At 41.3% G+C, this 24,962-nt stretch overlaps 1 protein-coding gene across 2 annotated transcripts in view; it reads left to right on the top strand.

Moving 5' to 3' along the window:
- Positions 1 to 24,962, top strand: part of GRM3 (glutamate metabotropic receptor 3) — a 92,050-nt gene that overhangs the window by 52,292 nt on the left and 14,796 nt on the right. The window contains exon 3 of one of the 2 annotated variants that reach the window (XM_075557642.1): positions 19,856 to 20,922. The exons of the other annotated variant lie outside the window; for it this stretch is intronic. Coding sequence (XP_075413757.1) covers positions 19,856 to 20,922 — 1,067 coding nt within the window. The remainder of the gene's footprint in view (positions 1 to 19,855; positions 20,923 to 24,962) is intronic. 2 annotated transcript variants of the gene reach the window in all.

The raw sequence follows: 24,962 nt of genomic DNA, 5'->3' as shown, positions 1-24,962 counted from the left end.
TGACAGTAATGCATGATCCCATCCAGCTCTGAAGGGGAACCTCAGCGCAGATGACAACTGTCCACACAGCGGATCACGTTCAAGCAGAGGCGCACTCCAGGACCCTGAGACACTCTACGAAACAGATCATCTGTGATCAAGCCCGGCTCGTTGACTTGCTGTTCCAAAACTTGACTTCTGTAACTCCTCCCCTTTCTCCTCATTTTAAAAAGGAAATAAAATTTTTAAAATATTTTACTCCATACTTTCTTTCTAAGTATTGCAATGTTTTGTTTTCCTTCATTGTATCTATGAAGAAATTACTCCTAGCTTAAAACGTGGTTTTTTTTTCAAGAGCCTCGTCTGCAATGGACATTGTTGAGAGCCAGGGGAAATTCGAATGAATCTTCAAGTGTGCTGGCCTGCTCCAGGTGGACAGGCTAAGGAGACTCCTGCCAAGTGCGACTGTGTTCAATTAAGGCCAGTGAAGAGGAAGTCTAAAAGGGCCTCTCGATGTTTTAATAAGTACAGTGCAGGCCAACTAAAACCTTTCTGCAACCAGAAGTTAGCCTATCCATCCCAGTTTATACTTTCTGTTTGAAAGATAACAAAGCTTTGTGTCTGCTACGGTGAAGCTTACAAGCTCGTGATGATAAAGGAGCAATGAAAACAGAAATAGAGAGGAAAAGGTGCGCTGTACACGATGTGTGCTAGCTGCTAGAGAAGCAGAACATTATACGTGGGATCGCCGAGAAAATTGAGCACTTGAGGTTGAAATAGAGCAAGGGCAGCAGAAGCAACATTTGGGCTGGCCTTGAACACTGTAAATAATTTTAAAGATGTTAAGGGGAAGAAAGGGCACATGGAATGATATAAATAAAGCTTCACAGGCAGAAAAGGGCAATTTGCACGTGAACGAAAAGGGAGGTGAACCTAGAGACTGTGAAAAGAGAAAGCAAAAGTGAAGGGGGGGCAGGAGGGCCAGAACTGCTATGAAGAAAGCAGAGGGCGGGGCGGCGGGGGAGGGTTGCGGGGAATCTCAGTACTTAAAAAGAAAGATATGGAGGAAGAGATGTTTAAATCTTTTGATACAGCACAGATGATACAGTAATGCACAAGAGGTTAGACAAAGGAAACTCGCTGTCATCAAGTCAATTCTGACTCAGAGTGTGACCCTATAGGATGGAGTGAAACTGCCCTTAGGCTTTGCAAGGCTGTAATCTTGATGGAAGCAGGACACTATCTTCCACTACCAAGGAGCACAGGGCAGGTTCAAATCCGTGACCTCTTGGTTAGCAGCTAGGCACGTAATCACTGCACAACTGGGGCTCCCTGCAAGAATTTAAATTACCTTAAATAAATAAACTGTGATAGTCCAAATATTGAGGAAAGTTTTTATATCACAGCGCTCTCTGAATGGTTGATAAAGGCACATTCACAGATCAGACGCTCCAAGAACAAGCCCCCATCTCCCATACAGAAACCTCTCTAGCTTTGCTAGTCCCATTCATTTGATCGCAGAGCGTGTGCCTGTCATGTGACATTTATCTTTACGCTGAAAACAACAATAAACAGCTGCAACCGGGAAGTCCTTCAGGTCTTCGTGTAGTGTGTGCTGGGTGCTGGGGGTTTGCATAACGGCATTTAAGAGGAATGTGAACCAGAGGAGAAGGAGAAAGAACAGGTACTAAATACTCAGCCAGGAGGCTGCTATAATCACCCACATCGAAAATGGTGAGCTCTAGCGGCTTGGTGGGTTACAAGTTGAGTTGCTATCTACAAAACCACCAGCTGCTCCTCAGAAGATACATGCGGCTTTCACTCCTGTAAAGAGTTACGATCTCAAAACCATAGAGGCAGCTCTAGCCTACCTTGGATATAGTCACTGTGAGTCAGAATTGACTCAGTGGCAGTGAATTTGGTTTTCTTTCTTTTCTTTTTAAAATTATATAGCGCTTCCCATATGCAGACACCTTTAAGGCACTTTTCCTATTGAACACGCCATAATAAGGACCAGAGTTTGCAATAAAATTAGCAAGCCACATCGAGTTGAGAAACAAAGGCAAGCAATCAGCATTCACCATTTCCCCTCCTCTCTTCCCAATTATTTGTTCTCTTCTCCTTTTCCAACTGCCATACTTAAAAAATAGCACAAAATGTTCCCCTAGCCCTGACACATAATGCCATGTAACTTCAATTTGAAAGAAAAAAACTTGAAATTTGAATGCTCCCATTAAATTACTTTTCAAATAGTTGAATTTCATTTCCAGCTGCCCTTTTCTTTAAGATACACTGTTAACTAACCCGAAAGGAAAGTGAGGGGTTAGTTGTATGGGGCTTAGGAAACTGTGAAATGGGGTTTCGTGCTCAAGTTGCTTTCTCCTCTTTATTTCTGGGGTTCTAAGCAAACTGAAATCAACAGTCAAACAAAACAAATTTCAACCTTCATTGATAACTGAGGCAATGCCTGATACTCCCTGTCACTCTACCTCTCCTTCACACTATTAAGAGAATTGGGCATAGACAGAAACCAAGAAGTCTTTGGCTTCCCACAACCCTGGTTTAAATAACTGGTTACTTAGAGCCGATTGCCAGGCTGCTTAATTAAATGCTTGTATATAAGGTTTGTACGTCCTGGAGGTGAAATAAAGAGCTTCCAGGGACAAGAGGATGGGGTTGTCAAAGCTGTACAGGCCCTGTAAAACCTGGAAACTAGAAATGCAAAGATGGCACAAAGATAGCTGAGCCTGGGCCTGAGAAATTGGTCCCTCTGTCAGTCGGCCTCTAGAGGCAGAAGAACACCTGCTCACAGATATGGGTGTCTTCATTGCTCGATCCTGCCCACTAAGGATTTCCCAGAAGGTGGATAAAAATAGTCCTGTCACAGATAACATTGTACTTCATGATGGATTCTGCAATGTCCTTTTTAACCATGTATGCCACCAGGCCTTTGGCTGTGGGAAGACATAAAGACCTCATTCAAGAAGAAAGCCTAAGGTCATTAAAAACACAGGAAAGAAAGGAAAGATCAAAGTGGATGTCAGAAGAGACTCTGAAACTTGCTCTCAATCCTAGAGGAGCTAAAGCAAATGGAAGAAATGATGAAGTCAAAGAGCTAAATAAAAATTTCAAAGGGCAGCTTGAGAAGACGGAGCCAAATATTAGAATGCAAAGACCTAGAAGTAGAAAACCAAAGAGGAAAAGCAAGCTCAGCATATCTGAAAGAACTAAAGAAAAAACTGAAGCCTCAAGTTGCAAAATATGGTATGATGCAAGAAGCGTCAGAAGAAGATGGAAAGAATACACAGATTCACTGCTCCAAAGGTCGATAGTCCTCCGTTTCAGGAAGTGGCCTATGAGCAAGAAGCAAGGGTACTGACGGAAGAAGTTCACGCTGCAGTGAAAGCTCTAGACAGTAACAAGGCTCCAGGAGTGATGGAACACCCATGGAAAAGTTCCAGAAAGCCAATGAATCACTGGAAGCACTCCCTCGTTTAGGCCAGGAAATGTGGAAGACAGCTACTTGCCCGCTGACTAGAAGAGATCCATATTTGTACCCATTCTAAAGAAAGGTGACCCAACAGAATGGTCAAACTATAGAACAATGTCATTGATACCACACACAAGCAAAATTTTACTGAAGATCATTCAACAATGATTGCATCAGTATAGTGACAGGGAACTGCCTGAAATTCAGGCCGGATTCAGAAGAGGATGTGGAACAAGGGCTATTCTTGCTAACGCCAGATGGACCTTGGCACAAAACAGAGAATACCAGAAAGATATTTACTTGTGTTTGACTGTCTATGCAAAGGCATTCAACTGTGTGGACCGTAATAAATGCTGGATAACCTTAAGAAGAGAAATTCCAGAACACGTGATTATACTCATGAGATACTTGTATCTGGAACAGAAAATGGGAATACTGCATGATTTAAAATTTTTAAAAATATATGTATAAAGACTGTACCCTTTCACCATACTCGTTCAGCCTCGACGCTGAGGAAATCATCAGAGAAGCTGGCTTATTTGCAGAAGAATGTGGCATCAGGATTGGAGAGAGGCTTATTAACAACCTGCATTATGTGGACGACACCACCTTGCTTGTGGCAAGTGAGGAGGACTTGCTGATGCAGATCAAGAATTGCAGCCTTCAGTGTGGACTATCCCTCAATGTCAAGATGACCAAATCCTCACCGTTAGACTAATAGGTAACATGATGACAAACAGAGAAAAGGTGAGGTCGTCGAGGGTTTTGTCTAACTTGGATGCACAATCAGTGCTCATGGGCACAGCAGTCAAGTGATCAGACAACAGGTTGCATCAGTAAAGGTGCTGCACAAGACCTCTGTAGTGTACTGAAGAGCACGGATGGAAGAGCAAGGACTAAGGTGCTCCCTTGGATTTTCCATTGCCCCATATGCATGCGAAAGTTGAACACTGAATCCAAAAAACCGAAGAAGAATCAATGTATTTGAATTGTGGTGCTGGAGAAGAATGTTGAAAGTGCCACAGACTGCTCAAAGAACAAAATGATCTGACTTAAAGTCCGGCCGGAGTGCTCCTTCGAGGCAAGGATGGCAAGACTTCCTCTGACACACTTAAGACGTATCGCCAGGGGAGACCTTCCCTGGAGAAGGACATAATACTCAGTAAACTGGAGGGGCAGCGAAAAAGAGGAAGTTGCTCAAGAAGATGGATTCACACCATGGCTGCAACAATGGGCGGCGCCGGCAGAGGAACAACTGCAAGGATGGTGCAAGATCCGGCCGTGTCTCGTCCTGCTGTGCCTGGTTCGCTCTGGGTTGGAACTAACTCGATGGCACTGAACAATGACAAACACTAGAAATGATGGCCTAGTAAATGCAAGAGCACACCCATCAGATCTCTTACCTCTCCTGTCTGGGGATAAGATGATGGAAAAGGACGGAAACTAGGGGCAGAAGTTCCCTCTTCTGAGGGGGGAGTCTAAAATATGTTCTGAGAATAAGAGCATTCTTTCTTACCCAAACATTATAATTTTAGAAAATGTGGGTAGACTCTATCTAGACTTATTTCTCCATTGAGTTGTCAAAGTCTGTTACTGATAAATTATCTGTAATGTCCTTAGTCGTCGTTCTTTGACTATGACCTCTTTCATGTGATTATCTCTAAGTCACATTTAGAGCTATCTATATATATACAGTATATATAGTTTTCTAAGGGGAGTAGGGAGGCCTAGGAGACTTGGGTTTTAGAAACTAGAAATATGCTGTGACAAAAGGGGGACAAGAGAAAGGGGGTGATGCTGAGGATTCCCAAGGATAATAGGCGGGGGGAGGAGCTAGTCATGGGCCAAGCTGCTAACCGCAGGGTCAGCAAACACGGCACTCCAAGAGAGAAGGACTTTCTATTCCTGTAAAGAGTTACAGGCTCAGAAATCCATGGGCAGTGTGACCCCGCCCTATAGGTTTGCTATGAGTTAGAATCCATTCAATGGCAGTGAGACAATTATACACCTAATTTGATGCTGACATGTAAATGCCATCATTTTCACATGCACGTCTACTAACTTTCTTCATTAAATTCAGTGGTAATGTGGTGAAGTTCTGGGTTTGGGTACTGTACTATGCTCTGGTATTCAGTATAAATGTCACATAGAAATGTGAGTTTCCACTCAAGTACTCCCTCAAGGCAAGAATACTTTGTTCTATTAAACTGGCATTCCATGATGCTCACCTTCCCAACACAATTGCTGAAGACAAAGCATATGCATAAGCAAATGTAGTGAAGAAAGCTGATGGTGCCTAGCTATCAAAAGATATAGTATCTGGGGTCTTAAAGGCTCGAAGGTAAACAAGCGGCCATCTAGCTCAGAAACAACAAAGCTCACATGGAAGAAGCACACCAGCCTGTGTGATCACGAGGTGTCTAAGGGATCAGGCATCATCAGAACAAAAAAAATCATATCATTGTGAATGAGGGGAAATGCGGAGAAGAGACCCAAAGCTCATCTGTAGGCAATTGGACATCCCCTTACATAAGGGTCGTGAGGAGGAGACAAGCTAGTCAGGGTGCAGTGTAGCAACAATGAAACAGACAACTTTCCTCTAGTTCCTAAATGCCTCCTCCCCCCACCCCCCACCACTATCATGATCCCAATTCTACCTTACAAATCTGGCTAGACCAGAGGATGTACACTGGTACAGATAGGAACTGGAAACAGGGAATCCAGGGTGGGTGATACCGGGTGGGTGGAGGGAGGGTGCAGTGGAAAAGGGGAACCGATTACAAGGATCTACATATAACTTCCTCCCTGGGGGACAGATAACAGAAAAGTGGGTGAAGGGAGACGTCAGACAGTGCAAGATATGACAAAATAATAATTTATATATTATCAAGGGTTCATGAGGGATGAGGGAGCAGGGAAGGAGTGGGAGAAATGAGGAGCTGATGCCAAGGGCTTAATTGGAGAGCAAATGTTTTAAGAATGATGAGGGCAATGAATGTACAAATGTGCTTTACACAACTGATGTATGTATGGATTGCGATGAGTTGTAAGAGCCTCTAATAAAATGCTAAGGAAAAAAGGAAAGTAATTAAGAAAGAAAAGGTGGAAGTTTATGCAAGAAAGTAATTAAAGCATGTGTCAGTATTATGCCTAATGATATATTAGCATTCTCTTACTGAGTAACCTTATACATTTAATTAATTTAAAACAATTGGTCAAGAGTGGAAGTAAAGCTTATATGTGTCAAGATGATGCCTGGGGGTGATACATTTTCAGAAATACATTAAAAGTAGACCAAATTAGGTATAGGTTACCCTTAGCACTATTAGTTTTAGAAAAATCCAAAAGTGAAACTTTTACACAATGAAGAAAACATTTAATCCATTACTTTCTACATTTTCACCTTAATTTTTTCCAGGGAGACAAACCCTTTCAGAGCAATATAGGTTGGGAAATACTTACCCAAGCAGGGATGTGTTTGATGAGCTCACGCAGGCACTTGAAATCATGTTGCTCAATTTCGTAACCGTCTCTGTGAAGACAGACCAGGCTCTGCCACGTGGTTTAGAGAAAGCATGGCGGTGGAACAACAGACCAGCGTGCTGCAGCAGATGTAATTTCTTTTCCCTTGTAGTCTCTGCACCTGGTACGTCACTGAGAGTCAAGTCCATATTGATGCACCTATCGGGCAAGAGAAGAGAAATTAATTTATTTCACTCATAGAAAATTTAACTGCTGCATGTGAAGCTGATGTGCGTATGTTTGGAAACTTTATCCTAAACGGCCGACTAAAATTGCTGCTCTTGTCCCTTTCGTATAAACAAGAATATTGTTTACTTAAATAGGAAAATACCTTTTATGATTTTGCTACTGTGATTATATTGTTCAAAACATTGGCTCTGCTAGCATGTTTCAATATGGCGGGCTGGGGGTTGTTTATTTGCTTAATCGTTTTCACTCTTGGCTTAGAGTAACTCTCAGAATGGCACTTTCTCAGCCATCCTCCCCTTCAGCCCATGTCAAGTTCACTCTTCTGCAGCACTTAGACCCAGAGCACAGCTGGTGGGGAAGTGATTAAGGACAAAAGGATGGCAAGTGTCTGCTTCTTTTTAAGAAAATACCCTGAATTTGTACTTTTACCCAGTGTCGTTTGGAGGAGCGCCTTTATTTTTCTCCTTTCTTATCCATACTCTATTACTTAGTATGGATGCATTTCCAGACATGGGGCTAGACAACACTCTCCTTCAGACTTCACAACTTCTTTTCACAAGATTGAAAACCTTTGGCGAATGTCTCAAAGTCGCACTGTAGCCCGTACTTAGGCTAGAGCTGAGGACAGTCGCCAGAATGAGAGCAAATTCCCATAAAGACCGCACAGAACTGCTCTCCACAAAAGTGATTCTTGCCGTCAGCTCCGCAAAGACTCCATGTCACCCAAGGCAGCTAAAGAAGGAATTGACTTCTTTCCCAGGAGGTGATGGGCAACAAGGGGTGTGTGTCCCCTGACACTATAAGAGAGGGTGACACTGACAGGACCCCAGAGTCCTGGGAGGCAGCGGCTATACTGATGTCATGGAGGAGGGGCTGTTAAGGCAATGACCTCTCTTGGGCTGTTGTCACCTCTTCTCTAATATGGTTGCTTGTTACCCACTTACCCAGCCAGGGTGCAGGGCGCAGGACATGGTCCCACCATGGACTTGCTGCTTTGGCCAGTGGGTGAAGGGAGGGGCTGAAAAAGTACAATAGGTGGGACTTGGAGGGACTTGGAGCCACCAGGCTTGGTGCTTGTCCTTGCACAGGGGACATGGGGCAAGAGGGTGGGCCATGCCAATCTACCCATGGGAATGGGGGGATGGATTGACACTGCGTTTATCATTTAGTCTGATACCTACATTAGTGATGTCACATGATGACATCCTAATGGGATGTTGGGAGGGGCAGGGGTTTAAGGGGAAGGCAGAGGGAAAGTATGATGATCTCAGTGCCATGGGGGATGTGACAAAGGTGGTGACAAGGTGAGAGTGATCTAAGAAAAACTGTGGACATATGTGAAAAAGAGAGACTTGGGAAGGAGAAGAGTGAAGGGGATGTCTAAGTCGGGAATTACTGCAGAGAGAACTGAAGACCAGATGCCGTGAATCTCAGCTACAATAACTGTGTGCACACTAGGCACAAAAGTCAATTGCAGGTGGATACAAAAGATAGTAATGCTAATAAGAGAATATATATATATATATTCATAATCTTGGAATGAGCAAAAGTTTCTTAAGGAGAATTCTAAAAATATTAATGATAAAGGAAGAATTGATCAATTGAAAATTAAAGTTAAGCACTTCTATTCATTGGACAGCACTGTTAAAAAGATGTAAAAACAAGACCCGAAATGAAAGAAGATATACATCCATACACATAGCAATACATACAGGTAGATATAAAAATAACTTGTACACAAAGTATATAACTAATTCCTGAAAATCAAGTTTCTAATGACCTAAAAATTCAATATAAAGATAGGTGAGAATGGAAGGGTTGTTTAAGAAAGAGTGTATACAAATGTGCAATTAACTTATTAAAAGGTGCTCAGTAAATGGAAAGTGAACCACCAAACACAGGGAGATGCAGCTGCATTTTCACCAGAATGGTCTAAATTATAAGAGAACAACATTAGATATGTAAAATCACTACTTACAAATCAGCTACTTACACTAAGCTCACCACACAGGATTTACTTCTGGGATATCCCAGGTATAAATACAGAATTATTTTTAAATTTAAATAATTAAATGAAATGAAGAATGTCTATTAGTTTAAGAACATCTAAACATTAACCCAGTATTAATAGCAGAGATCCACAAACAGGACCAAGAAATGCTGGAGAGGCTATGGAGAGACTGGCATTACCATACACTGCTGTGGGATATCAAAACTGGGTAACTGGTGAGGAAAGCAGAATGGCACGTCCTCCAAGGGTTGGAAATTGAAATACCGTGCGACTCAGGAATCCCTCTACTTGGGGAAGATCCCCACAGAACTAACAGCCGAGACTCAGAAAGATATGTGCACGTCCACATTCACCAGAGCACTATTTACAATAGCAAAAATATGAAAATACCCTAAATGCTCGTCGGCGGAAGAATGGATAAATAAACATTGGTACATGCACAATGGAACAACATGCAATGCTAAGAATAACGAAGTGTCTGTGAAATGCTTCAGAACATGAATGAGCCGGGAGGACATTAGGCTGAGAGAAAGCAGTCAATCACAAAAGAACAAATATTGTCTGAGACCACTATTCTAAAAAAATCAAGAAAAGGTTTCCACACTAAAAGAAACAATCTGGTGGTTAGCAGGGTGGGAGGAGAGGGAAAGTCACTGACTAGAGGGTAGACAAATGTTAACTTGGGTGAAGGAAACACAACGTACAAGAAGAGAGAGGTTGACAAAAAATGATAAAGCCAAGAGCAAACAATAAATGGGAGGTTTGAGAAAGAGAGTCAGGAGGGACAAATACTATTAAACATGCAACTCTGAAATGGTGGTTACCTATGAATTGGATAGCTACGTGAATAGACACACAGGCTAAATAGATGTTGTGAGGAGAGTGAGAAAATACCCATGGGTATTTGGGCAGGATGTTTATACATGTTATTTGCCTTTGCTGCATATATGAATGTGGTCGAGCATACAGGGGGTGAAGTTACAAAAACTCCTTAGACCTAAACAAACACCTTGCGGGAATGAGTCCCTATCCGGAGGGATCAAAATGATAGGTTTAGGAGACCCAAGGTCAACTGGCCTAACAGTCCACAAGGACAATATTCTACATCCTATTCCCATGAGTAGTGACTGGAATCCTCATGAGCTGCCATCTAAGGCACAAATAGTGACCTCGCTCCATTGAGAGGAAAGGAGAATGATGAAAATGGAGACACGTGGAAACCATTAGTCCAACGCGCTAATGGGCCATACGACCATCAGTTTCCACAACCCTGAGACCAGAAGAACTAGATAGTCCCCACTTACCACTACCAACTGCTCTGGAAAGGATCACATTAGAGGGTCCTGGATAGAGCGGGAGGAAATGTGGAACAAAACTTAAAATCATAATGGGTACCAGGCTTAGTGGTCAACCACAGGCTTGGGAGAACCTTCCAGTACTCTGGCCCTCAGTCACCCTTCAGGTCTGAAACTGAACTCACTTCCCATGGCAGAACAATCAACCATTGAAGATCAATCAGGAAGCATTTACTCCAAGACAAAAGTCGGATGACTAGGAAGGAAGGAAAAAACAAAGCACAGGGAAGAAGGAAGGTAAGGGAGGGTTTGCAATGACGAGTTAAAGCGATACACACATGAATCGCTGAATGTAAAGCTGATGATCTGCCCGGTAAGCCTTTGCATAATTCAAAATCGAAAGGATTTTTGCTTTTTTTAATGGACAAGTTGTGACATTGTCATATAATTAAGTTATTATGCATCTATGAAAGTGAGCCAACTTTTAGCTCATTATTACTCATGAATCACAAAACTTAATTTTGAGATAAACTTGTTAGATGCAAAATAATACATAATTTATCATTGTATAAGTTCAATAACAGGTGAAACTAGGCTGTGGTAATTAAAGGGGCGCGGGCGGCTGGTAAGGAGGAGGGAGATTACCGTGATGAGTGTAGGAACAATGGTCTTGAAGATGTTCCATTTCTTAATGTCCAAATGCTATGTCTGCATTTACCTTGTGTATATATTGTAATTCAACAGAAAGGTGCTGTTCTTTTTTATCTAAGCATTCATTGTAGGGGAACAAAAGAGCAGTAAACTACGCTAATTAGGAGTGCCGAGTTGGAGAAGAGAGAGCATTTTAACATTAGCTCACATTAAAACCCAAACCTTTTGCCATCAAGTCTGTTGTAACTCTTACCAACCCTCTAAGACAGAGTAGAACCGGTCCCTAAGGTTTCCAAGGCCACTGTTACTACAGAAATAGATGGCCACTTTTGGTTTTTTACTGCAGAGTTCTGGTAGGTTCAAGCGACCGTCCTTTCGTTAGCAGCCAAGGGCTTTAACCACTGCAACACAGGGATCCTAGCTCACTTTAAACGGATCTCCGACCTTCCATAGCCTCCTCAGACATCCAGCTAACATAAAATGACTACGTTTGCATGAGCCACGAGCCCCCATTGACAGTGGAGTTGGGGAGGCTGGCATCATACTAATTCCCACTGGCTTATCTCTTCTCTGCCTGTCCTTCATTCTCAGTCTAAGAATATGTTGGCCTTTCTGAGTACAGTACTGAGTACTGTAAAGTTCCATAGCAGCACGGCTGATCGAGAAAGGGGAAATCAAGAAGATGATGACCCATTAACCATGTTAACATTTTAGAAATGAAAAGGGTCCTTTGGCGAAAACCATAAACACCCTTAAAAGTGTTCTTTCGATACCTTTTCTGAAACATTCATATTCTCTAGGTCTTTAACTGAACAGCTGTCATATGTGAGAGAGCGCAGCAGGATGTCTGTGTCGTGTTTTACCCAGTCCTTAGGCTCAGTCAACAAAGAAGTGTTGAGAAATGTTCCAACATATTGTTTTATATCAGTGTGGTAGTCCATTTCTAACAGGTAGGTATCTGTGTTATTCTTTCCTATCTCATTACTGCATAACATTTGTTTTGTAAAATTGTGTGCTCTCGCCAAAGAATTTCGGGTTCTTGCTCTCTTGATCCTGTTCCCCTGATCCTGCCAATATCCTTTCCTCCCCAGCTTCCACAATCAGACTTTTTAATGCCATAGGCGAGTTTCACTGGATCTGAACTTCCTAGGAATATAACCAGATCTTTCAAAGGAGACATTTTCTCTCCTCTTACCTCTGTCTGTATTGCAATTCATTGAGCTAGTTCATAGAAACGTTCATGACACCCCAGTTGTAAAACTGGAGCCAGCTTGCGTCTAGTAGCTTTGGGGATCTTCATAGGTACTTATGAATCTGACCCAGACAGTGGCAGTAATATGTCCATTACTGAAGGCCTGGTAAGAGCCACATTATGTTCTTACCTTAATTGGAGTCCTGTCTACGAAGAAAATAAAGACCAATTTAATTCTCTCTTGTCATTGACCTCCGATGTTTTGGAGACCTAGACTTGCTTCATCTCTACCAAATGGGCCCTAAAAGGGCCGGCCACATCGGTCCTCAGTCTTTCAACTAAATCAATTTGAAAGTGAGGTCAGACTAATTGGATAATGAGCTAAACGTGAGAAGCCGTTCTCCTGGCTGGAGGCCAGACCAGGCTCCTTCTGAAATGAGGGCCTAGTTTTGAAATACTAGAATGATGAAGGACCCAAAATCTTTTGGAGAAGGTTGTAGGCCTTTTAAAAAATTCTATTATCTCCCAGTAGATCTTGGTTTTCACTTCCTCTTTAGTTTGGGTTCTGCACATGCTGTTGGCAGCATCAGCCAAGGGCAGAAATGATATTTTCCTATTGTGAAGGATGCTCGCTCCCTTAGTGTGACTCAGCTTGAAAATAGGAAACTTTCTACAGTTTATTCATTGTAGTTCTAGTTCCTTGGGCTTTCAACGAATTGCCAAACTTTCATCCAAACCACAAGTTTTTAAAAACCAAACATTAATTCAGAATCAGTAGTCAAGTCTTAAGAACCAGGACAGTGCGTTAAATGTTGTGATTTTCTCTGGCTAAAGAAACTAAGTTTCTGGCTAAAGAAGTGCTGAGTTCTAAGTGGTGAAGATATTTGTAAAGATAGTAAAGTTCGTTTTCTCCTCCATTTTCTTCCGGGACCTTTCACTCCATTCTGCGTGTGCAGGTGTCCTGTAGGTACCATAGGACAAAATACCCCCTAGTGGACAAAAAGTAAACTGTGAGCTTTAGGGAGACAAGATTGTCCTCTGGGGAAACAGAACTCGATTAAGTTGTCTTAGTAAGGTCAAGGAGGGCGGGCTGTTTCTCTGATGCCAATCAATCTGGTGCACTCGGACCAGACGCAGTAAGTGATGCCCATCGCTGTTCGGACACCATCTTCTTTCATTAACACCTTTCCTTATCCCCTCTTATTGCGCTTTCCTACTTATTTTCTATGCATGCCATTTGGTAAATAGAGATGGTTGTCTCACTGGTATGTAATCCTGGGGGTGCTCCTCCTAACATGCGAACCGAGGTGTGTTTGGATGTGATCTAACTCTGTGGATGACAACCAAACTTCACGGAATTTAGGTGATGGTGAAATGTGCTACGATGGTGTAGCGGTTACATGTTGGGCTGCTAATTGCGAGATCAGCAGTTTGAAATCACCAGCCACTCCTCGTGAGGAAGATGAGGCTCTCAACTCCTTTAAAGACTTGGAATCTTGGAAACCCACAGGGGCAGTTCAACTCGGTCCTATGGGGTCATAATGAGTTGGAATCAACTTGATAGCAATGAGTTGGGTTTAGTTGGTTGCCAATAAAATAGAATGCCATAAGATTTTTAAAAATCAACCATTTTCCAAGTGAGTCATTTGACTTAAAAGCAACTGAAAAACCACCAGGCAACACCAGATAGTATTGATCTCAAACACAAGGGCTGATTGAGCCGCTGTGCCGCTTACAAATCATTCCTGCAGCACCAGAGAACAAGGTGTGGCTCTTACCTGCCCTCCCTGCTCTGGGAAGAGTTGCGCTCGGAATAACCAATCAGTAAAATGGTTTTTCTCCCAGGTGGACTATTGGAGAGAAATAGTTCTGATTTTTCTTCTAAAATTTTGTTTTATTATTTCACACGCTAATTCCAAAACTGAAAATTAGAAAATTCGGACTGACAATAAATTTATCTTCATATTTGGAACATGTGCTTTATGTATTTTTAAGGATTTAGACACCAAGCCTGGTTTTGTTACCTAACAAAACAAATTTAGAGTAGGCAAACTTGTAGTAAAATGCAAGATTCTGCCCCAACTATTATTTATAGCACCTACATATTACCTGGAGTATATATATTGCCCAAATTGAAGTTACTAAATCAAAAGTTGCATGCTTTTAAATTGTAAGAGATTTTGTAAAATTACCCCTCTGGTGGAGATGTGTCCATTTATTCTCTACAAACAAGGAGTGGGAGGTCTTGCTTCCCTACAGCCTCACGAATGGACTAAGGAGTGCTGGTGGCTTCGTGCACCGCTAGTTGTGGATGCTAACCCCAAGGTCAGCAGTTTGAACCCACCAGCCACTCTGTGGGAGAAAGTGAGGCTTTCTGGTCTCATAAAGACTTTAACCCTCTGAAACCCCCAAGGTCAATTCCACTCTGTCTCCTAGTGTCACTATGTGCCAACTTGATGGCCTTCACTTTGGAGAGTTTAACACAAAATACTGCAACTGATAAAAATTACCACAGACATGCTAGCTTTAAGCAGCACAAATTGATTATTGTATGATTCTGCAGGTTAAAAATCCAAAATGTCACTGGGCTAACTACAAATGAATCAGCAGAATTGCTTTCCTTTCTGGAGCCTTGCAGGGAGAATCCATTTACTTGTCTTTTCCATTTTCTAGACACTGCCCACATTCCTTAGCTCAAGTTGGTGGTTGACATAGAGCCTTTTCCAGGAGGTATCACTCAGCTCCGGATTCTTCTGCCCCCCACTTTCACGTTCACAGATCCTTGTTATTACCATGTCTATTTTTGAGTAATATGAGGTAATCTCATGTCTTGACATTATAAACTATTAATGTCAGGTGCTGTGGAGTTGACATCAACTCATAGTGCCTTTATCTACAACAGAAAGAAACAGTTCCCATTGTGGTCCCATCTGCAAAATTGTTGTTAGGTTTGAGCACATTGCTGTACCCACTGTGTCAATTCATTTTGTTAAAGGTCCTTTTCGTTTTTACGAACTTTCTACTTTCCAAGCACTATGTCCTTTTTCAGGGACAGGTTCCTCCTGATAACATGCTTAAAATAGAAGACGTCTTGCCAATGCGTCGAAGTAGCATCCTAGCTGTACTTCTTACCAACCAGATGTCTCTGTCCTTCCGGCTGCCTTTGGCACTTCCAATATTCTTCAACAACTCAGGAGTCCTCAAACTTTTTAAACAGGGGGTCAGTTCACTGTCCCTCAGACCTATTGGAGGGCTGGACGATAGTTTTTTTTTAACTATGAACAAATTCCTATGCACACTGCACATACTTTATTTTGAAGTAAAAAAACAAACGGGGCTAAAACACCCAGCGGGCTGGATAAATGTCTTTGGTGAGCCGCATGTGGCCCGCGGGCCGTAGTTTGAGGACGCCTGAACAATATCATAATATAAATACAACAGTCCACTTATGTCTTCCTTATTCATTTTCCAGCTTCCTCATACATATGAGATGATTAAAACTATCTTGCTGAGATCAAGCAAAATGATTAGGAAACCTGGTCTGACAATAAATTTATTCTTGTATTTAGAATTTGTGTTTTATGTATTTTAAGGATTTAGACCAAATGACATCTGTGCTCTTTAACATTTTGAAGAAGTCTTGTGTGACATATCTGCCCAATGCAATGCATTGTTCGATTTCTCGGCTGTTGCTTCCTTAACTACTGCTTCTTGATTCGAGTAAAATAAAATTTGTAGCAACCCCCGTCTTTTCCCTATGGATCAAGATGTTGTCTGTGGGTCCAGTTGTGGGGATCTGCTCGCTTTAGGTTGAGTCGCGCTCCGCACAGAAGGCTGCCGGTTGTTCCTGGACGTGAATGTTTCAAGCCTCCTTCGCTTTCAGGCAGCAGAGTGGGGACATCTGCACACTGCGGGCTGTTATGAAACTTTCTCCAGCCCTCGTGCCACGTTCTTCTTCCTGTCGTTTGGTTTCTCAGATTGTGCGCGCAGTCTAGAGAGTGGATAAATACGAAAGTGTACAAGCCTGATGTACACCGTTCCTGATTTTAAATTATGCAGGAGCCTCTTGTTCTGTTTGAATAACTACCCCTTGACCTGGGAAGTGGTTCTACATGAGCACAATTAAGTGTTCTGGGATCCCCATTCTTCACAATGTTACCCACATTTTGGTATGATCCACACAGTTGAATACCTTTGTATAGTCAATAAAAAGGCAAGTAAATATCTCTCTGGGCTGCTCTGATTACAGCTAAGATTCATGTGATATCATTGACATCCCTCTTCCATGACCTCTTGTGAACCCACCTTGTATTTCTGGCAGCTTCCTATCAATGTATTGTTGAAACTGTTTTAAAATTATGTTTGTGATAATCTTTTGTGATACCAGTATTATTTGATAATTTCTGCATTCTGTTGGATCACCTTTCTGTGACTGGGCACAAATATGAATTTCTTCTAGTCCATTAGCCAAAGTAGCTGTCTCCCAAGTTTCTTGGCATACAGTAGCGAGTTTTTCTCCTTCTGCATCAATTTGTCAAAGCATTTCCATTTATATCCCTACAATTCTTGGAACCTTATTCTTTGCCTTGATGCACCTTGGCCCTTTTCTTCAATAACAACAGTTCTTCATCCTATGCTACTCTTGAACTGGGTAAACATCAAACAAATGTTTTAAATTATTTTTAGTACAATGACTATATGTTCCTTCCATCTACTTTTAATACTTCCTGCATCATTCAACACTTTGTCCATAGAAATAATTCTTCAATACTGGAAGTCAAAGCTTGAATTTTTTTTTTCAGTTCTTTCAGCTGGAGCTGTACTGGGCATATCCCTCCCTTCTGGGTCTCTAGCAACTTTGCATGATAGTTATAATGCTTTGGCTTCTCAAGCTGCCTTTTGAAAATTCTGTTCAGCTCTTTTACATCATCATTTCTTCCATCCACTTTAGCTCATTGTCTGTGTTTTAGTTTCAGGCTCCCTTTTGACATCTGCACTGATCTCTTCTCATTTCTCTCCTCTCTCTTCAACATTTTGCTTCTTGTACGATGTCCTTGATGTGAACCCACAGCTCATCTGGCCTTCAGTTAGTAGTGTTCAAGGCATCAAATCTGTTCTGGAGATAATCTCTAAATTCAAGTAAGATATGCTTTCACCTGTTTCATACACATGTGAAAGTTGGACACTGAACAAGAAGACAGAAGAAAATGATGCATTTGAACTATGGTGTTGGTGAGGGATATTAAAAACATCATGGACCATCAAACAAACAAAGAGATCTATCTTGTAAGAAGTAGATCCAGAATGCTCCTTAGAGGCAAGGATGATGAGACTGTGTCTCCTGTACTTTGGGCATGTTGTCAGGAGAGACTAGTCCCTGGAGAAGGCCATTGTGCTTGATAAAGCAGAGGAGTAGTAAAAAAGAGGAAGGCCCTTCAGGAGACAGAAGGACAAAGTGGTTTCAACAATGCACTCGAACATAGGAACAATGATGAGCATGGTGAAGGGCCTGGTAGGGTTTTGTACTATTGTACATAGGGTCACCATAAGTCAGAACCGATTCGATGGTACCTACCAACAACACATACTCAAGGTTGTATTTCCACCTAGTGGGCTCATTTTAATTATCTTCACTTTCAACTTGGATTTGCATATCAGAAATTAATTACTTATTCCACCGTCTGCCCCAGCCTTGTTTTGTCTGATAATACTGAGATTCTACATCATCTCTCCCAGAAAATATTGTCCATTTAAAACCTGTATCCTCTGTCTGATGAGATTGCCTTGTATAATTGCCATTTATTTATTTTTTAAAGATATTTGTAATAAAGTCTTACAAATCATACAATCTTCAGCTTTCATTTCTATCACCAATATTTTCCAACTACTGATGCTTCCTCAACTTTTGCATTCCAATCACCAGTCACTTTAATGCATATTAATTGCATGTTTGATCAAATTAAAACTGAAGAAGTTGGTAGGATTCTTCTTAGGCTTAAATTGATGGTGGATAAGTTTGAACAATAGTCATATGAGCAGATTTTCCTATCACAAACAGAATTGTACTTCAAAATAGATCTTGAAATGTTCTTTTTGATAAGGAATGCAAAGCCATTCCTCTTGAGTTTGTCCTTCCAGGAATAGTACACCATATGCTTTTCAGATTCAGAATGACCAATGCCATTTCACTGCAACTGATTACTGGCTAGGATATAAATCTCTATGCATTCCATATCATTTTTAATGATTTCCAATTTTCTTAGATTCCTGACTTGTACACTCAACCTTCTAACTATTAATGACTCTTTGTAGATTGCTCTTCTCATTTTTAGTTATGTCTCATCAGCGTATGAAGGTCCTGAAAGTATTATCCCATCCAATCATCATTATTGCCTCTACTTCTTTCCCAGTGTTATTTTGAGTGACTTTCAACTATAAAAGTTAGTGACTAGTAATCTTAACTGTTCCCTGTCATATGAAGGGACTTCAAAAATTCAAGTTCAAGGCAAAATTCCATTCTCTTTGAATTCCATTTTCCCAAGAACTTTCTTGATGCCCCTGCCATATACTATAACGTAGTCACGGGTTCTGGCAATTAGGACGTGGACATTTTTCAGAAACTATTATTCTGCCTACCATAATGTTTTTTTTTCCCCAGTAATACTGAGGATATATTTATCTAAGATCCATTTGTTTTTCTGTGCTACTATTTGGAATTTACCAAGAGCTGTAAGAAATAAAAAGATTGAAATCGGCCCATCTACATGGGGGCTATTCATCCTATGCACTTAGGAACTTACATTAAAGCATATTTGCCTAGATTCTACACCTCACTGGGAACTTCTGTGTTTATGTAGGTGAAGAACACTCTATGTATAGACACGTGCATGTATGTAGTCAATATAAATTTACTATGAAATATTAATAGAGTTTTATTAGGGTTCAGGGATTAAGAGTAGGGTTCAATATTTTTCCTATTCATTCAAACTGTTTAGAACAAGTATATCATAAATGTATAGTGATTAAAATTTTATTTTGAAAAAGAAGAAAATATGTTCATTTCATATTTTGATTAAAAAAATACTTCAGATGGAAAATATTTATGATGGCTGTGTACAAATACCTTATAATGATGAGACACAAAGATTTGCCTGGTTCCTATTGTGAAATATTTTAAAGAAAGTGTCTGTATACATCACATAAAACGATGGCTGTGTGTTTGCCAGCTCCTTCTTACCTGCTGAGCTCTGCGGAGGTCAACACTACATTGTACTCGTGATTGCCGTTGATACTACACATTCAGTAATGTTGAATGAATGAGTGAACTGATGAACGCATCCATATTTACTCTAGTAGTTTTTGCGGAAAGACTCTTAGTGGTACGCCGTAAACGACGTCAACCTACCAATCCTCATACCCTGTTATTTAAATTTTGAAGTTATGACATCAAGTAATTGACTGATCACATCTAAGACTCCTAAACAGTGCTCTTGTTTTGTTTTTTTCTTTTACTTTCCATGCCACAGCTCCATTCAACCCAGACAAAGGTGCAGACAGCATCGTCAAGTTTGACACTTTTGGAGATGGAATGGGTCGATACAACGTGTTCAATTTTCAGTATGTGAGCGGCAAGTATTCCTACTTGAAGGTCGGTCACTGGGCAGAAAGCCTTTCACTGAATGCCGACGCTATCCACTGGTCCCGGAACTCAATCCCCACCTCGCAGTGCAGCGACCCCTGTGCCCCCAACGAAATGAAGAACATGCAACCAGGGGACGTCTGCTGCTGGATCTGCATCCCCTGCGAGCCCTACGAATACCTGGCTGATGAATTTACCTGCATGGATTGTGGTCCTGGCCAGTGGCCCACCACTGACCTCTCTGGCTGCTTTGACCTCCCCGAGGACTACATCAAGTGGGAAGATGCCTGGGCCATTGGTCCCGTCACCATAGCTTGCCTGGGTTTTGTGTGCACATGCATAGTTGTGACTGTTTTTATCAAGCACAACAACACACCTTTGGTCAAAGCATCGGGCCGGGAGCTCTGCTACATCTTGTTGTTTGGAGTTGGGCTGTCATATTGCATGACATTCTTCTTCATTGCGAAGCCATCCCCAGTCATCTGCGCGCTGCGCCGACTAGGGCTCGGGACCTCCTTCGCTGTCTGCTACTCAGCCCTGCTCACCAAGACCAACTGCATTGCCCGCATCTTTGATGGGGTCAAGAATGGCGCTCAGAGGCCCAAATTCATCAGCCCCAGTTCGCAGGTTTGCATCTGTCTGGGTCTGATCCTGGTGCAAATTGTGGGAGTGTCTGTGTGGCTCATTCTGGAGGCTCCGGGGACCAGAAGACATACCCTTGCGGAGAAACGGGAAACAGTCATCTTAAAGTGCAATGTCAAAGATTCCAGCATGCTGATCTCCCTTAGTTACGACGTGCTCCTGGTGATCTTATGCACTGTGTATGCCTTCAAAACGCGGAAGTGCCCCGAAAATTTCAACGAGGCCAAGTTCATTGGTTTTACCATGTATACCACATGCATCATCTGGTTGGCCTTCCTCCCCATATTTTATGTGACATCAAGTGACTACAGAGTAAGTCTTCGAATGTTATTGGTTTGTTTGTTTGTTTGTTTGTCCTTTTCCTGGTTCTTTTATATTGCCAGTGTTTCATTGCCCAGAATTTAAGAAATTACAAATGTCATCACGAGCCTCTATATTAATGTAGAAGTTAATTTATTCTGAAAGCATTTAATCAGTGCCTACAATCCATGAGGCACTGTCTTTAGCACAGGGAGGAAGATATATAAAAATGGCATAGTCATTAAAGCAACTTTTAATCTAATTGGGGAGAACAATACACATGCATATTTATGATTGATACACACATATATACATATAGCAAGAACTTTAATTAAATTTAAAAAGTGATCAACAAGAGAACAAAACATCAGCAGCTAAGAACCTAATGAGTATACTTCCGATTAGGTACCAGAGATTCTGGCCACCACAAATCAATCTATAAGTTTTAAAAAACCTGCAGCAGTAAGCCAGGATTGCTTCCAAGATTTTCAAACTTTCATCCAAGGTTTTAAAGCATTAAAATGTAATTTGTGAAACTCTTTCTCAATGTTAGTTTCTCTAGAGCAGAGGTCAGCAAACGTTTGAGGCGGAAGAGCTAATCCTGTCTCTCACAATTTGAAAAGTATCTGAAAGCCATAAAGATATTGTTACAAACAAATGAAATCACCAGTATCTGAGAAATATCCTTTAAAATGTTATCAATCAAACTAGGATAGTTTGATTTTCATTTTCAAGTTTGCTTCGTGTACATACCGAAAGAGCCACAGTTTGCTGACCCTGCTCTAGACACATATGTAGTATTCGTAGTCACTGTTATTGATGCTGTCAAGTCATCTATGACACAGAGAGAGAACCAGTGTGCAGCAGAGCAAGCCACTTCCCTGTCCTATTCCTTCCTCGCCACTCTCCCGGAGCCCGTCATTCCAGCCACTGTGCCACTTTATTCCATGGAGGGGCTGACCTACTTCCCCAAGTCTGAAGTCCTTTTCCAGGGACTGGTCTTTCCCAGTAACATGTCCAGAGTACATGAGATGAAGTCTTGCCACCGCTGCTTCTAAGGAACATACCATATGAGAGTATATATATTATATGTACACGTATATATATAGTATATGTGGTTTGTATATAATATGTATTGCATAAATGCACATAATATATTTACATACCTTGAATATAGCATACTAGTATAAATTAAAATATACATAATACTAAGATGTTATATAATATATTAATATTCCTACACAAATATTAATATATTTATATGTAAAATATCTGTTAAACAGGTTAAAGGTTTTAGATATATGCATTTTTAAAAATCATTTTATTGGGAACTCTTACAGTTCTTATCACAATCCATATATACATCCATTTATATATATTATTTGAACTACTTAAAAGTTTTACTGTACGTAACCAAGTAACCTAATTAAGGCCTTCATCAAATAGTCTTAGCAATATACAGCTCAAATTACCGGCCTTCAAGGTAATTACCATCTCTTCTGAAAGAATCAGTTCATCAGCTCATCATAATCGCTAAAATCACTGAGTCCACTCATCAGCTGTTGTGGCGTTTCATTTCTGATTTTAGTGGGTTTCAATGAATGACTACTAGGACACTTCTGTGCCCGAGGCAATTAATTTTGATCCTATACATTTCCAAAATAATGAAAGTTTAAAGTTTGCTAGAGACAGAATGGTTTCTTTTTTTTTTTTACCAGTTATGCAAAATGAAGTGCTTCCATAGGTTGAAATTGCCCAAAAAACCTTTTGTTAGTGATGCCCACATTGCCAAAAAATCTGGAAAATGACAGTGCAACAAGAACATAAAGTTATTTAAAGCCTGGAATCAAGAGACTGGCAAAGTTTAATGTATCAAGTCTATAAACTGTGCACAACCATGTGACTGACAGCACCACTACCTTAACAAATGCATCATGAAGATGAAGAGCATACGTTTAATGTTAGGGTAATGGTGAAACTTTCTAAAATGACATAAACAATTTTTGAAAATCTACGTGGAGGGATAACATCCGAATGAGGTTAAGTTAAAACAGGCTGGGAAAATTGACAGCGAGGAGTCGAGCAACTGTAAGGAGTCTGGCACAACAGTTTAGTGCTTAGCTGCTGACTGAGAGGTTGGTGGTTCGAATTTGCTCAAAGGCTTTGTGGGAGAAAGGCCTGGCTTCTGCAGAGGTCGCCTCCAAGACAAGTTTAGGTGGCAGTTCTACTCTGTCACATGAGGTTGCCTCACCAGGAAGGGCAATTAACTGACAACAACATAGGCAATGTATGAGGGTAAGTAAAAAAGTACTGCTATAAAACATAGAAAGCTTTATGAAGCAAAATATCAAAATGTGAAGCTATTGTTTGGCAGCATTTCCCCCTCTAGATGTAGACACTTCAGAAGGCAGGACAGACACACGCTCCCTAACGTTCCTTGAGGATTTGGCACCCTTTAACTTAGACCACATCAACATGGCAGTTCGGCCATCCTCAAAGGGCTCAAATTGTGTTTCTTTGCAATATTCTTTGAATTTGGGGAGCCAGAGGAAGCCTGAAGGGGCCCGATCAGGTTGTAGGGCAGGGGTCAAGTTTTCCTACCAAAGTGTTCTAGGCTAGCCCGCGCTGCCTGAAAGAAGATGCAGGGCTTCGTTGTGATGAAAACAACTCACAGACCCGTGTCTCCTGATCCTTCTTCCCTAATGCAGTCTCCATCTTGAAACGTACTCGCAATACGCCCGTGTTCTCCCTCTGTCCTTTTAGAAAAACCTATCGAGATTACCTTGGAAATTCCAAAACACAGCCACCATAACGTCTGAGTGGACCTCTCTGCCTTGAAATTAACTGGCTTCGCAAATCTCCCAAGAAGTCAGTTTTGATTGGACCCTTTTTATTATGAAGGTACCCCAACAGGACTAAAAGACCCTATGGCATGGTGGACTATGCATGGTGCTGCTGACCTCAAGGTGGGCAGTCCAAACCCACCAGTCAATCAATCTGTGGAAGAAAGATGAGGCTGTCTGCTCCCGTAAAGATTTCAACGACTCGGAAACCCAAAGAAGCAGGCCCAGGCTGTCCCGCAGGGCTGCTGTGAGGTGGAATCGGCTCAAGAGCAGAGTTTGGTTTTGTGTTTAACATAACTAAGACACACATATTGTAGAGAGAAATTTTCGACCACCATCCACACATCCCAGAGATGTGTTTAAGCACATTTTGGTTGTAATAACCTCATATGTGTATGAACTAGAACTCTCGTGACAATATATGTTGACTTACAACCCAATGTGTGTATTAACCACAACCTTAGGGCAATATGTGTTGACTTTCCCTTGTCTTCTGCTACCCCCTCTCTAGCGTCTCTCTATAGACATCCTCTCCAAATGAACTGCAAGGATTGTTTGTTAAAGACATGCTTAGGGAGACATGTTCAGTGGACATGGTTTGGGTTGTTGAGACTGCAATATGATTAAAATAGTCATTATGTCCCCATAGGCCTCTAATTGGAGGAGCCCTGTTGGCATAGTGATTACTCATTGAACTGCCACCTTCAAGGTCAGCAGTTAGAAACCACCAGCTTCTCAGCAGGAAAAAGATGGGGATTTCTACTCCTGTAAACAGAGTCTTGGAAGTGCACAGGGTCTGTGCTCCCCTGTCCTCCAGGGTTACTGTGGGCCAGAATCGACGCAACCACAATGGGTTTGTTTATTGTTATATTTTGGTTTCACGACGGTGGCTTGAAGCTATTCAAGGCACAAAAGATTAAAAAAAGAACAGAAAATACTGCTGAGAATAAACACATTATAGTAAATTAAATTTCATTGGATGAATTATCTTCTCTTTTTAAAACTATATATAACTATATATCTATATATCAACAAAGTAATGATATAGTAGAACTGATTGGATGCAGTTGTCTGGACGCATCAGAAATTGCACCACATGGTGTAAGTTGTAAGGCAGATGGCGCAGACATGGTGGAGTTGAGTTTCATAAAGTATATATACTTAGACATTCAATCACATGAAGATTGTCTGAGGCCTCATTTACCCCGT

Source organism: Tenrec ecaudatus, chromosome 9 (genome assembly GCF_050624435.1).
Source record: "Tenrec ecaudatus isolate mTenEca1 chromosome 9, mTenEca1.hap1, whole genome shotgun sequence".
Lineage (NCBI taxonomy): Eukaryota > Metazoa > Chordata > Mammalia > Afrosoricida > Tenrecidae > Tenrec > Tenrec ecaudatus.
The sequence above is the reverse complement of the archived record's forward strand: the minus strand, read 5'-3'. Positions and strand labels throughout refer to the sequence as shown.